At 32.3% G+C, this 14,998-nt stretch overlaps 1 protein-coding gene across 1 annotated transcript in view; it reads left to right on the forward strand.

Moving 5' to 3' along the window:
• Window positions 1-9,244, forward strand: part of LOC143918179 (uncharacterized) — a 174,649-nt gene extending 165,405 nt beyond the window's left edge. The window contains exons 3-5 of the mRNA XM_077439930.1: window positions 7,527-7,663; window positions 8,053-8,229; window positions 8,307-9,244. Of these exons, the coding sequence (XP_077296056.1) occupies window positions 7,527-7,663; window positions 8,053-8,229; window positions 8,307-8,428 (436 nt within the window). The 3' untranslated portion in view covers window positions 8,429-9,244. The remainder of the gene's footprint in view (window positions 1-7,526; window positions 7,664-8,052; window positions 8,230-8,306) is intronic.
• Window positions 9,245-14,998: the final 5,754 nt, after the last annotated feature.

Genomic DNA, 14,998 nt, shown 5'->3' on the forward strand with positions numbered 1-14,998 from the left:
ACACCCTTATCGAAAATATTCAAAAACTCACGAAAAATATAGATTTTGTGAATAGATGTCGTTGAAAAGAAACCAAAATTAATTTTAGCTTCATTTAAAGTGTAGTGACGTGGTCGAGCGCGTGGCGATTTCGACCTAGCTCAAGCGCCCATCGTTGGGCGCACGGCTATGAACTGGTTGTCTAGATACATATGTAAATTTTATTTTAATTTCAAAAAAATATATATACGTATACGAATGTATAGCAATTTTGAGCCGCACTACACCGGTGCTGTCTAAGTGTAATTCAGTTCAAAGTGTAATACAAGGTCTCAAGAATTCGCAAGAAACATGCAGAATGTGTTGTTGAAGCAACTTAAATTTGATATTATATAAATATATTAAACTCAAGTTATTGTACATTCGTTCATATATATGTATGTATATTGAGGATAAACCGGTTAGAATAACAACAAACAAAGCGATTCAAATTAAAGTCACATGCGACCAGCTGACGGGAATCTCCATATCCTTGCAAGAAATACCTGAAACTGTCTCTCTAAATTGAAATACAATAATGTTCCATTGCGTATATTCTATGTATGTTTTCAAAATGTTTCCCAACATTTCATTCACCCGCTATTTATATTGATTCAAACATAAGAATAAAAGTATTTGATGAAAATTTGTTATTTGTATGCTTTTTGGTTTACATACGTTATATTATTTTTAAAAATCTAATAATTTTAATCCCATCGTAAGCTGTTTTAACCTCGTAAATTTTCCGAACATTTTCTCAATTTTAAAGATTTTCCTTCGCAGCATCGACGTAAATATATTTTTTGTAATCTTCTATCTAAGTAAATCACCTTGGTACAAAGTGAAATTTATAATGAAAAACAGATATTTCTAAAATTGTTTTGACGTAGAATCAATATTTTTTTTCGCTAACTTCGCAAAAAATATGTTTTACAAGGGCAACCGAATGACTAACACCCCGTTGAGACGTTGTTGAGTGACGGTCATAATAACGAGCGTATTAAAAATATTGATTTATCAAGGAATTCATTAATCTCGGACTATTTTCAATGATTAATTAATGCTAATTTTATTCAATCTCGAAAAGGTGAATATGAATTGTTGAATATACGATCGAATTGAATTCTATAATGACTTTCGTGCGCGATCAATGACCCAAAATGGAGGGAGGGTGGGAAATTCATAATTTTCCACAATGAAAACATAATTTGAAAAAAAAATAATGAGACTTTTATTTCACCAGCCGTCGCTAAATTATTTGACCATTTCATTAAAACTCTCCCTCCGATACTGTATACATAATATAAATCGCGCTTTATTACTTATACATATATTCAATTAAATTTCGAGCCGAATTCGAGATGAGCAACGAAAGCTTTTATCAACGCTCGAATTGAATTTGATCTTATTAAAATTTCAATCTTCTCATTCAACAATGGATTAATTATACTACATCAAATATTAATTATAGTATTTGAGTTACGGTAACACTTCTATATCAAAATATACTGTCAATTTTATATATAATGTGCAAAATATGCAACACAATCTAACCAAAATGTGAAGCACCGAAAAACTATTTACTACTTACATATTAGTGTTTTACTTACATAGTTTCAGTTAGTATTTTTATCGGTTTTTACAATAGAATCAAATTTTACAAACCAAACAAATTGTAAATACCAGAAACCACTTGCTTCAAAAGAAAAGTCAACGTTTTCTGAATTTGTAAAAAAAAGCCTTTAGAATTCGTCAATTAATTACATAATCCCAAATTAAATATTTTCTTTCAACAATTATTCAAAATGTTCACGCTAAATAGATCACATTCAAAGTTTTGCATTCTAAGAATTTGTTAAAACACTTCGCACCTGAAAGTAACAATTTTCACACGGCTTAATGAACTGGAAAGCCTTTCTATCGACCATTATTTTTTTAATTAAACTTTAAGGTTTTCAAACTTCTCTCAATAACTATATGTGAGATTTCCCAAATATGGATTTAATATGAGGTTTATAATAATAAAATTCATAAAGAGAATAAATTATCTAGTTTGATATAACATACATACCTACATATTTACACACAATTCGAAGAATTGTGATATTAAGAAATCGTAGATATACTAAAAAATCTATTATACATATACATATGTATTTCTTGTGGGATATTGTATTATTTCTATGGAAAATTATTTTGTTTAAAAGATATAGTGTGAAAAAAACTATTAAAGGTCTGTTCATACCTATCCAGTACGACCCGAATCCTGCAAGTACAGACAGTATTCTTTAGTACATTCTATATGGACGCGCATGAATGCGTAAATGCGCATGCGCGAATGGAGTATGAAATCGTCCATATAATGTACCAAAGAATACTATCCGCACTTGCAGGACACCTGCAGGATACGAGTCGTGCTGGATAGGTATGAACAGACCTTAAATTGTGTCGTTTAAACAATTGAAATCTGACAAAACGAGTGGGTTTCGGAATGTCAAATATATGAGGCTACTCGCCACTAAACGTCATCGTCTCCAAAATTTTTGCATTCTTAAACACGATTATTTGTCACCATCAATCTATCGGAAACGTTTTAAAATTCTATCGGTGACCAAACCGCGCAAAATGGCAAAGTTTTAAACCAATCGGAAGAATGTATTATGAATATTTTTAATATTATCGACTAGGCGTATGAACTTCGCATGTTGATACGGACAAGATTGTCCGTAAGGTCATTTTAGATAATAATAATAATAAAAAAACATATGCTGGGCAATATTTGGGCAGTTTTCTCTACGGCAGTTTTTCTGTGCGACAAATTTTCGAGCACAGGAGAACCGCGCGCGTGATTTTCGTAGCGGCGGTTATGCTGGTAGCGATTCACATTTGGGATGTAACCCGTTTACCAAAAAAAAATATATATACATACATATATGTAGTATGTTTATTTATGTATCGATATATAATATATATTGCTAGGTATGTAATGATAATATGTACATCTAATATACACATGTTCTATAATGCTATATTTCGATAAATCAATACATGTCATTTCTCGTAAAATTTAACGGTGGTTATGGCCGTCAAATAGCCTCTTTGTTACCGGAAATATGTCTTCCGGAACGTTCGGATAGACTCGACCGATTAAGAAGACGGAAATACGTTTTGCGACGTCGATGACCGATAGCTATCCAAATCAATACACTTCGCACGAAAATTGTACATTATTTATTTGATTTTTTCGTTTCATGTATACGATAATAAATACATATGTATGCAGTATTGTACTACTGCGATAGCTCTCTCGATAAAGTATTGAATTAATGGCCAGAAATTCTGGTTATTTTTTTATTAAATTACTCTTGAACGTTCCTATGACTACTTGAAAAAACATTATTAAATATGCATTATTAAATTCAGTCTTGGTAACCAGATGCAAAAAACTTTTAGCAAGGTACATAATATTGACCGTAACTTTTTAAGTATCCATTTAATTTATTAAGTTATTTATTTTATTATATGTATTATATTTCATTTCTATGACATTTTTAAATTTGCTTACATAATTATATTACTATGACATCCTTGAATTAAAAGCCTCATATTTCTTACTATTAAGTACAGACCAAATTTTTTTTTTTTTATCAAATTGTGTTTATTTTTAGAAAAAAAAACTTTTTAATATAACATTATTTTTTTACACCTAACACATACATATAAGGTGTAAGAGAAAAATACAGACACACAAATATACATTTTTTTCTAGATCATGAAAACGTGATCGGTTATCGATTCTGAGTTCGAATCAGTCAAAAAAGTCGATAGATTCTTGGCATCCTTAAAACAACATCTCTGTTACAAGATCAAGTTATTCTAAATAAATAAATCTTGAGTTCGAATTTTCGCATGATCACAAAACTTCATCTATTTTTACTACGTCAAAGTAAAAATTCGGATGTGACCAACCCATGACTTCATCTACGTATTTGAGGAATATAAGGTCACAAAACAAAATTCGATAATTATACATACAAACACGTTCTCACATACCGGTTATGAGATCATTTTCGATACAAATTGAGCGCAAATGTGGTGTCTTTTGTCTTATACAAGACAAAAGTTCTACTTCCGGCTGTCGGATTTCGTTTGAAATTTTTTTATTACTTAAAATCACTATGAAATATAATGAAAATAAAAATAATTTAAAAGGTCAAAATAAAATAATGAAATATTGTTTTAAAAATAAATACTACTTCCGGTTAAGATAAAGTAAAAATATGTATGTACACAAGTTTATTAAGTTTTTGTTATGATAAAAGAAAATATGTTGAAATTAGTCTATGTACACATGTATAAAAGGCTGTCATTAGATCGAAAAATTTCATTTGGAAGCACAATAGCCTCAATATATTATACATAAGTGTGCTATACATTCGGACCAAAGGCTTGGGAAATGCTGATTCAGAGAAATCTTCCATTTGGGAAATCCCAACGTGACGTCGAACGTCTATCCTTTTGGATATTATTCTATTTTTATTTAAGCTTTTCCGGCGTAACGTGGAAATGTACGCTTTCTATTGTTCGGTAGGCGAGGAAAGCGCGGTGTATAATTTAGGTTAACATACATACATACATATGTTATATCGTGCCGAGAACACACGAACTATACCATTTTCATGCATATAAATTACCGAACCGGTGGCAGCTTACCCCTTTTATGTGTCGTTTTTTTTGTGTATATTAAAAAAAAATTGTATATGCGGTGGAAAACAATCGGAAAGTTTTTAACCCGTTGCCCTGCGGTTAAATTGGGCCAATTTATCTGATGTCACTAGGCGTGGGTCATTACTCACAGTTCGCTTGTCCAATTACTAGAAAAAGGCAGGTCTTGATCGTTAGCCGAAAGTGAATTTCTTTTGATGTACATACATACATACTGTGTATTGTACGTTTGCATATTTATTTTTGTGTCAATTTGTAACCGATATATATGCTACCAATTTGTAACAATGAAAAGTGTATATTTCTGGTATTGTCCCTAAATGTAGAAATATAGATTCAATTTATATATTTGATTTTTTGATTTTTAAATGCTTTTCATTATTACGAAATTATGTTCACAATACATCTTATATATATTTTAATAGCTACTGATCTACTATTTTACAATTTTAATTTAATTTTGTTAGTAATCATAGTATTATATTATTATAATGTTAATGTACAGCATAATAGGAAAAATAGCTCAAAAACCTATTTACAATTCTTATAAATGCTCATAATACATCTAATACATAATATTAATTAAAGTCGATGACCTAAAGCAGAATGTGTTTAGGTAATCTGTGTTTATACCTGAAGGGTATAGACATTTTGTTGTAATCACCGAGACTCTTCACTAGTGTGTTAGTATGGTTATTAGTGATTCTGTCATAGAATCTACTGGTTAGTTTGTTAGTTTTATATATGTGTTGTAATTTATATGGGTTGCCGTAGTTTTACATAATTTATTTTTACAGAATGTTAAATTACAGAAAAAGGCGTGGTCAGGGGCGGAGTCATGGGTGGAGTCAACGAATCCCCCCTCATACCCCCCATACCTCCCAGTTCGAAAATTAATTAATTAATTAATTTGAAAAATATTTTCCATTCTCCTAGGAGTACACGTACAGGAAGGAGATGGATACGATACGATAAAAATACTACGTGTAGTATTTAAACCATATGTTGTAGTATTTAAACATGCGTAATATTGTCGAAATTCGTTGTGTATGTATCCGGATAGCAGAATGGTAAGAGAGCTAGCCACATGCGTGCGAAGAGTATATCCGAGTATATGTGTGCGATAGAGCGAGAGATGCACCTAAACCTGACCTGCGCACTACAACCATATTTTACAATTTCGACAATATTACGCATGTTTAAATACTACAACATATGGTTTAAATACTACACGTAGTATTTTTATCGTATCGTATCCATCTCCTTCCTGTACGTGTACTCCTAGGAGAATGGAAAATATTTTTAATTAATTAATTAATTAATTTTCGAACTGGGGGGGTATTGGGGGGTATGACGGGGGATTCGTTGACTCCACCCATGACTCCACCCCTGACCACGCCTTTTTCTGTAATTTAACATTCTGTAAAAATAAATTCTGTCAAGACAGGTAGACCCAATTTATATATGTATCCACGTGTACATTTCGTTCGTTCATGAACATACTAGTTTGTTCCAACGTGAACCCATCTGGCCAGTTATAGTGTACACAAAAGAACAAACTGACAAACGAATTAGTTTCTTCATGCACTATTAGGTATAAGTTTTAGTATTTTAAATGTTTATCCTATTCTCTCTGTATGATTGTATACTTACCCAGGATTTGAATATTTTATTATAGCAGCATTGTAATGTGGTTTCCATAGGATTTCCCATTTAAATAATTGACGTTTTGACATCTCATAGTTTTTATTGCTAAAAGTTTCAAACGATACACGTTGAGTCTATATGAAGATATGTATACATATGTTGAATGTTAGTACTAACTAAAACCAATATTTCATGTACGAACAAACAAGTGTGCTCATGAACGAACCGGAATGAACAATTGGACTTTAACATGCATACATAGTTTATACTAATTTTTCTAATTAAAACAGAAAAATTGTCATTTATACTGATTTTCAGAAAGCAAACTTATTTACATAAATAAACATACAAATTAATAATTTTTGAAATATTTTATACTAGTGGTTTTACCCGGCTTCGCACTCTATTGGTAATAAATACCACTTAAACATGGCTAATTTAATAGTAAACATTAATTTATTTTTTTATTCCGGAACTGAAACAGGAATCCGGATATTGAACTGAAAAAGGATTCCGGATCATCCAGAACTGAAAAAGGAATTGGGATCTGAAACTGAAACAGTAATAGTGATCCAGAATTGAAAAAGGCATCCGGATCCGAAAATAAAAAATAGAATCCGGAACCGGAACTGAAAAAGTAATCCGGAAACGGAATTGAAATCGAAAGCGGAATCGATATCGTCGTCATAGAAAATTAGATTTTTTCGATAAAATCACGAATTCTACCACCCAAACCTTACATACATACATACATTAAACCTCACTTACACACATTAAACCTTACAAAGTCTCTTTCGAAATTATATATTAGATCAAAATATATTTTGCACTCGAGTCGCAAGTGATCACAAATCAAGTATGTATATATTATTTTGTTTTTTGTAAATTCTAATATACCATTATTTATTGCTGATCATTTGCTATCATCATATACTCGTACATACATATGTACATATGTTTAATGAAATAAATATAAAAAAAGCAATTTAAAGAGTCTAATTAACTTTTTATCTACTCTGTAAACATATACATATACTCGCAAGTTAAAATACCAGTCCCCTACCTCACTGCTCTTGCAATTTTACAAAATGACTTATTCAAAGTTTACAACATGTATTTTTCTTTTTCGCTTTCAGTACAATTGCCGAAGGCATCCCTGTGGACAACCCTCACTTGGTGCTGCTCTTTTTCATGGCGCAATTGTTCCTCAGGGAGCTCGCCAAGTGCCACCGGCTGGTACAGCTAGTCCCTATGGACATGTCTGGCTATTATGGTAGGTAGATACATATATAGGTATATATACATATACCCGTATGGTGCGCTTGTGCTCATATATAATATTTTAAAACACATTTAATATACATGAATCGTTTTGTGCTCGTATTATATCCGTATCCAATAGCTTGTTTGAATTTATACCAACTGATATGGGTTTAACATTTGATTGTTCAAAACTCTATTCATAATTGACACCCGAAATTTGCTTTGGATTAGCAACAGAACTGTGAATTGTTTCACGGAGAATGATAATGGTTTGAAATATTCAAGGATATGAATATTATTATTTTATTTATGTGTTTACTCATTTATTGTTGATTTTCAATTTTTTTTCTAAATGATCTAATCTTCAAATATTTACTCTTAAATTTTATTTTATTTCAGATAATAGAGCTGGTCCGTCAAATTTAGGTAATGTGATAAGTCAAATACTTCTATGCAAACAAATAACACCAGACTTCAACCAAGAGGAACTTTGTAGTATAACCAAAGATTCACAAGAAATAACGAGAATATTACAAGACTTGCAAGAATATATGCCACAGCAAGAAAACTACTTAGGTAAGCACGCAATAAACACATGTACATATATTATTTAGTATTCTGATTGCATTATATGACTAAAATTTTGTTTCTAGAACGTAATGTGGCTTTGACCGGAGACGATGCCAATGCACAGTGGTCTGGCAAAGCACGACGGAGTTCGCTCTACAAGAATATGGGTCTGCTGTGTTGCATGTCGAGACCCAACTATCTCTGAGAGGAGCTGACGAGGAGTGCACGATTCACTCCCGCTGTTCGCTGCCTTGCAGTCAACTAACTAGTCAAATTAAACCACCGGAATTGTCGTCATCATTCACTTAAATAGTTTAATTTTACTATCGAATTAAATAGCATACATAAATAGTAGTCTTAAGCGTAGGATTCGTTTTGAGAACGCTCGCTAATCTAAAATAATAATTATAATATTAAAACAAAAAAACTAATTGTGTGGGATATCGTATACATATTTACTGACTGTGTGTTATTTATAAATTAAGTAATATAATAAAATACATAAACTGATTTTCCATTTTATATCGTATGGATTGCACTATGAAGTTCTATTAATTAATATTCTTCATCTCATATTATGTCTAACTCTAAATAAATTAATTTAAATGTCAATTTTCTCTTAACCGTTAACGTTAAAGGTTCCTTATAAAATTGTACTATTTCATGAAATTATTTAGTATATTAATGTTTTATTTTAATAATTCTTAAATATCTATTTGCATTCATAAGACAAAATATCCAAAATATAATAATTGGTAATTAAAAATATTTTATTAAAACTTTATACCCAGTGGCGTGACAAGTGTTCCCAAAAGTCAGTACCTCGGGTCCAAAGAGGTCTTAATAGATCTCAAGTGCTAGTTTCAAGGAAAGCTTTTTTGACCAAATTATGTAAAAGTTTTCTTTTTATTACTTAGATCGTTCTACGTATAAACAGTAATTGAAAATAAGAAAAATGCTATATAAAAGTTGTAAAATCTATTGATATATGCTTGAGAATAGGAATACATTTGCTTGTCCCGGACACATCAATGTCTTTAATTATGTATTTCTCAATTACTTATGGTTTATTAAAATTAAAACTAAACATACATAAATTAATTCTAAAATTTCAGAGGGAACCCTTGATAACATTTACTTATTGGTCATCGATTGGTTACGTCACTCTAAGTATTGGTGAAGTGGTATGATTAAATTTAAATGAAATGTATTTATTTCGAAAACATTTATAAATTTGGCTAAATTAGAAAAGATTTCTTGATATTTTAATAAATAAAATGGAATCGGGAACAAGTTGTACGTAGAGTTGTTGGTTTTATTCACGATCGAAATTCAATTATTAGAGACAATGTGATAGTTTGAATATGATATATTATTATATTAGGTAGATGAAATTATATTTTTATTATTTCGTTGACATTTTCATTTGAAAGTATTCATTATATGAATATTTATATTAAGCATATAAATCGTCCTGGGGAAGGATGACGTTTTCTCATAAATAATATTATATTTATAATATTTTTCTCTAAATATCGTTATTTAGACTTATGTAGATCAATCTATAATCTATTATTGAACATAAATAAATCCACACTACTTGTGGTAAATAAGAAATTTTAAATATGTATATATTTATTTGATCGTTTCATTATTAAATCAATAAAAATTACCATATCTTTACAATTTTACTTATAAGTGTTACATAATTTATATGTTAAATTTTTCTCATAATTGATGTTGAATATTTTCGATACGTATGTATAATTTATCTATTATATTATGTATATTGTTTTATTGTACATATACCTATACATCCAAATGCTATCAATTTTGACTTACTTTTGATACTTAATTACCAAAAATATATAATATTTATATTGTTTCTACAGTTCCTGTTCTAATATGCATTATAATTAATGTCATGATACATTTTCTTATTTCAGAAGTGCAAAAATTTCAATTTACCAAAACCAATAATCACTTTCTCGGGTAGTTGCTGTTGCTATACAGTATAAATTCCATTTTAATATTTTCATGTGGATTTTATTTAATTTAAAAAATAAATGATTAGCTTATTTCAGGGAATAGAGAAGTTTTGATGATTCACATACGTATTCAGTTTTCAATAAAGCAGTATATTATATAAATAAACATATTTGATATTCAAATATTAGAATATTTATATATGAAAAAAACATTTGGCTTTACTTTGTATAAATTGAAATGTGTATATAAATTATAAAAAGTATATGTATTAAAAAAATACCATTTCAAAGAGAGTCGGATTCTTATGTCTTGTGTAAAGTACACATAAACTTACTAAAAATTTTATTAAATATGTACACTAGTGTAGAAAAAAGTATATTCCAAAATAGTGCATATTTATTATAAACCATTGAAAAACAGAAACCTTGATAAAAAAACTATTAATCCCTCAAAAAATTAAAATGCTTAATGATAGTGCTCTAGTAATTACTCTTTTTTTATTTTATCGTGTATTGCAGACTAAAATTAATGTGTATTATTTGTAAAGAGTAAAAATTTACTTTTATATGGTTGTGTCAATCAAAAATATAATAACTGAATTTTTTCCATGAAATTGTAAAATGATCATTTGTACTTTATGCGCATTGAGTATTTGAAAGCCTTTATTTTCAATTATCTGAGTTTCATGTTAGATATATGTACATACATATATGTATATATATAAATATATATATATATATATATATATATATATATATATATATATATATATATATATATATATATTTACATATATATACCTAAACATAATAAATAAATCAAAATACTAGAACTATCTCTAGTTCATTTCTATTTGATTTTATGGTAGGTTAGTTCAATTCATGTAATAGATAGATTACATATTTTTAAAAATTCAACGTGACTTTCAGTGAAAACTTATATTTTACATTGCAAATTCATGCAAGGTTAGAATAATAGGAAACTGAATAATTACTTAGTTTTTTGTGATAAATTATATTTAAAACATAGTGAAAGTAAAATGTATTATATATTAATTATATTTAAATATTTATTTCCCCTAAGTTTCATTATATACATTTTTAAGAACCTATACAACTCTAAGGCGAGCTTTGATTTTTATATATTTTCTAATCATTTATCATATTCACAAAATAAATATAATTTAAAAATTTCTTCTAGTTTCTTTTTATATTTTTCCCACTAATATTTTAAAGGGATTGCTGAACTATGACCAATATAATAAATTACATTCATCTCATCCACAATTCTAGTCTAGTCCATACAATTTATTTCACAAGCACATAAATACATATTGTAACGCGACATTCTCCCCGTCGTCCCATAGGGCAACACTCGAAGACAGAGAGCGAGCCTCTCACCCGCCATCGACCGACGAAGAAAGATCTCTCCTGTGCACGTCTCCATGGGGAGACGGGGCCCAGAGCTCCACCATCATTGCTGAAGAACCGCTGTGAGGTCGAGTGTAGCATCACTCCCTCCCCTGAGTTCCAGCACAACGTCCCCTGTATTCCTCACGCCGTTTCCGGATAAACCTCAGTCGTGAGAGGACCGACCGACCAGAGGACCGCAGAGCCAGCTTCCCGACCACGAGGAAGCTGTTATCAACGATACGATTTGCAGTCAGGAACCCCACCGCGAGATCAGATAAGCACGCGTAAAACCGTTCGTTACAATATGTATATACAAGAGAAAACTTGTGAAAATCGTTTAGTCCTAATTAATTCAATATTTTGACTGTCTCAAGTCTTTTGAAATTATACATTGAGTAGTTTCAATAAAACTAATAGGATATATCACCAGAAAAAGTTTCTGAAGCAGATATTCAATGCAATTAAACTGTTCAAAAATTTGCTACGAAAGACTGAATTCTTCTTCAATATACATAGATTCATTAAAACAAATTTATAGCGATCTTAATCCTTTATAAATTCAAAAAATATATTGAAGAAAAATTATTTACAAAGTTACGTTTCATAATACCGAGTTAACACGATACAGGTGCACTCATACCGAATACACTAATTTGGTCGCTCGGACGTTGCCACGTTACGAGTAACGTCCAAGTGACCAAATTAACGGAATCGGTCTAAGTGCACTCATATCGTATCAACCTGGTATTTGAAACATATTGTTGCGTAGGGGTGGGTGGAGGATCCAAGTAAAAGGCCAACAGTCGTTTCACAGCATTTATTGATGATTCAGGAGATACACGCAGTGTCACTGCTAAGTCCAGAATGAATTATATCGCCTACGTACCGCCTTATAAAGGGTAGATCTCTCAGGATGCCTAATCTGTTTACCTGTTGTATAGTCACGTATTCGGATATGTATTTCCAAGACATTGGGTCTTCCCGTACCGATTCTGAGAAATAACTAATAACGGTCATTGTTTAGCCTAAATGCACTTAGAGTCCAGATATAATCTTTGGAAGTAAGTGCATGCATTTAGTTAATCCGATAACAGATATCCGTTGGTCTAAGTGCAATTCGCTCAATCCGCGGCGTACGTAACAATATCTTTGAAAATTTGTAATTCTAAGGAGCATTACATAAGTAATACCTACCATAAATATGCACAAATGTGTGCAACACACACAAGAATTGAAAGTCGAAAAAATTATATTCCTTAAAAAATACGATATATGCATTTAGGTTGTCTTGTATACTTGTGGATTGCTGTTGCAAGTTACAATTTGTAACGCACCCAAACTATAATTCGGGGAAATAACGGGATAGCAGGTATAGCTTTGGTCAATCGGCCGATTTAAGTTTGCACACAGGCGGTCGAATTTTTAGGCGCGGCCCTGCAGCAATATATGTATATACGATACTTATGTATATATGTTACAGTGAAAGCATATTTCAAGTGAAAATATATTTTCACCGATTCAAGCAGTGAAAATGTATCAATGTATAAATTTAAACATAAAAAAAACCCCAATCTTAAATGAATTGGGCCAGCCCTTACTTAACCTAACCTATCCTAACCCTTAAATAATACCAACCCAAACAATATAATCTTAAATGAATAAAAGTGTGGCGACCCCATAGAAGAGGGTGGCAACACCGGTCGCCATGGTTACGGCAGTGGAGCTGTCATTCGACCATTCGGCCCTAACTCGTGGGGGAGGAACTACCCTGTTCCCCCGAGACCCACAGTGGTGACCCCGACGTGATAGACAGCGCGCACCCCCATCCCCCCTATTCTTCCCGACAATCTTGGAAACACGATGTCCGACGGTGAAGCAGACAACGGCGCCGCCGAAGCAGGCGGGGAGAACAAAATGCAGAACCACAGCAAGAAACTGGCCGACAAGCAACCACACGGACTGGCAGGAGAGTCCGGTGGCCAGCCCATCTGGACAGCTACATCCCGTAGTTGTCGCGACGGCTACGCAATGTCGCTGGGGAGGGAGTGATGTGGCGACCCCATAGAAGAGGGTGGCAACACCGGTCGCCATGGTTACGGCAGTGGAGCTGTCATTCGACCATTCGGCCCTAACTCGTGGGGGAGGAACTACCCTGTTCCCCCGAGACCCACAAAAGCAACCCTAAAAATGTAACTGGTTATGATTTCACTGAAACGTCAGTGAAAATATATTTTAACTTGAAATATAATTTCACTGTGACATATACAATAAACATAGTGGTTATGGTTGATAGTATGGGGGATGAACGAATGAGACGACTGGCATGTTAATGCACGTGTTTTATTTATGACAGCTGAAGGCAGAGTGAGGTAGCTAACTCCGAACACAATCGAGTTGGTCCCCACTCACAGGAAGGTGACCAAACTCGACCATGTCGTATAGCGAGCCGCCACATCAGCTATTATTACTTCGCTATTAAGGTCTGTTCATACCTAGTCAGCACGTACCGACTTCAGCAGGTATCCGGCCGTACGAAAAGTATTCTTTGGTACATTATGTATGGGTATATTCATACCAACCGTCACGTTTACGCCACGGCAGACTTACAGCAGTACCCGACATTTCCTGTTCATACCTTACAGCAACATCCGTAAACGTATCGTATCCGTTTTTTGGCCATAGTGGAAATATACACCCGAATTACGTGCCATGAGTCTGCCGCTTTGCTGTTTTGGACCAATGATCGATAGTGACAGTTGAGATCTGTTCAATCTTTCGACATGGTTTTGGCGCAAATATTAAAAAAAATTTTGTCCATCATCCACAAGCTCCTTATACAGTGTCCAAAACTCTCCTTCGGTTTTTCTATTTTTTAACATGGGATGCACATCAAAACGCCTCCGTGCTTTTTTATTGCCTTCTTGAGCTTCTTCTTCCAACAACAGCGCGATTATACATAATTTTTCGTTCGATAAACGTCGAAACATTTTTGCTGACTTGTATTCTGACGCGTAGCTACGAATGCACGTGTATGCGTTCATATTGCAAGTACTCGACAATACGACGTAAGCAATATTGCGCCGTATCGTCATGGCCTCTAATGTATAAGTAAGTCGATTTTGCCTTGCACTCGGCCAAATTGCTGTAAACGTGACGTGACCGCGACGTGTAGGTAGATATGAATATAAATGTAATAAAATTACATATTTGAAACGGAGTCGTGCAGTGCTGTTAAGTATGAACAGACCTTTAATAGGAAAATATTTTCCTGAATACAACTAAAGAAAACATTTGATGGTTCGGTGATTACTAGTAAAATGAAGAAAACTGGTCACACCCGAAAATTGGTCACGAAAAAACTGGTCATACCCAAA

This window comes from Arctopsyche grandis, chromosome 10 (assembly GCF_051622035.1).
Source record: "Arctopsyche grandis isolate Sample6627 chromosome 10, ASM5162203v2, whole genome shotgun sequence".
In the NCBI taxonomy this organism is placed as follows: domain Eukaryota; kingdom Metazoa; phylum Arthropoda; class Insecta; order Trichoptera; family Hydropsychidae; genus Arctopsyche; species Arctopsyche grandis.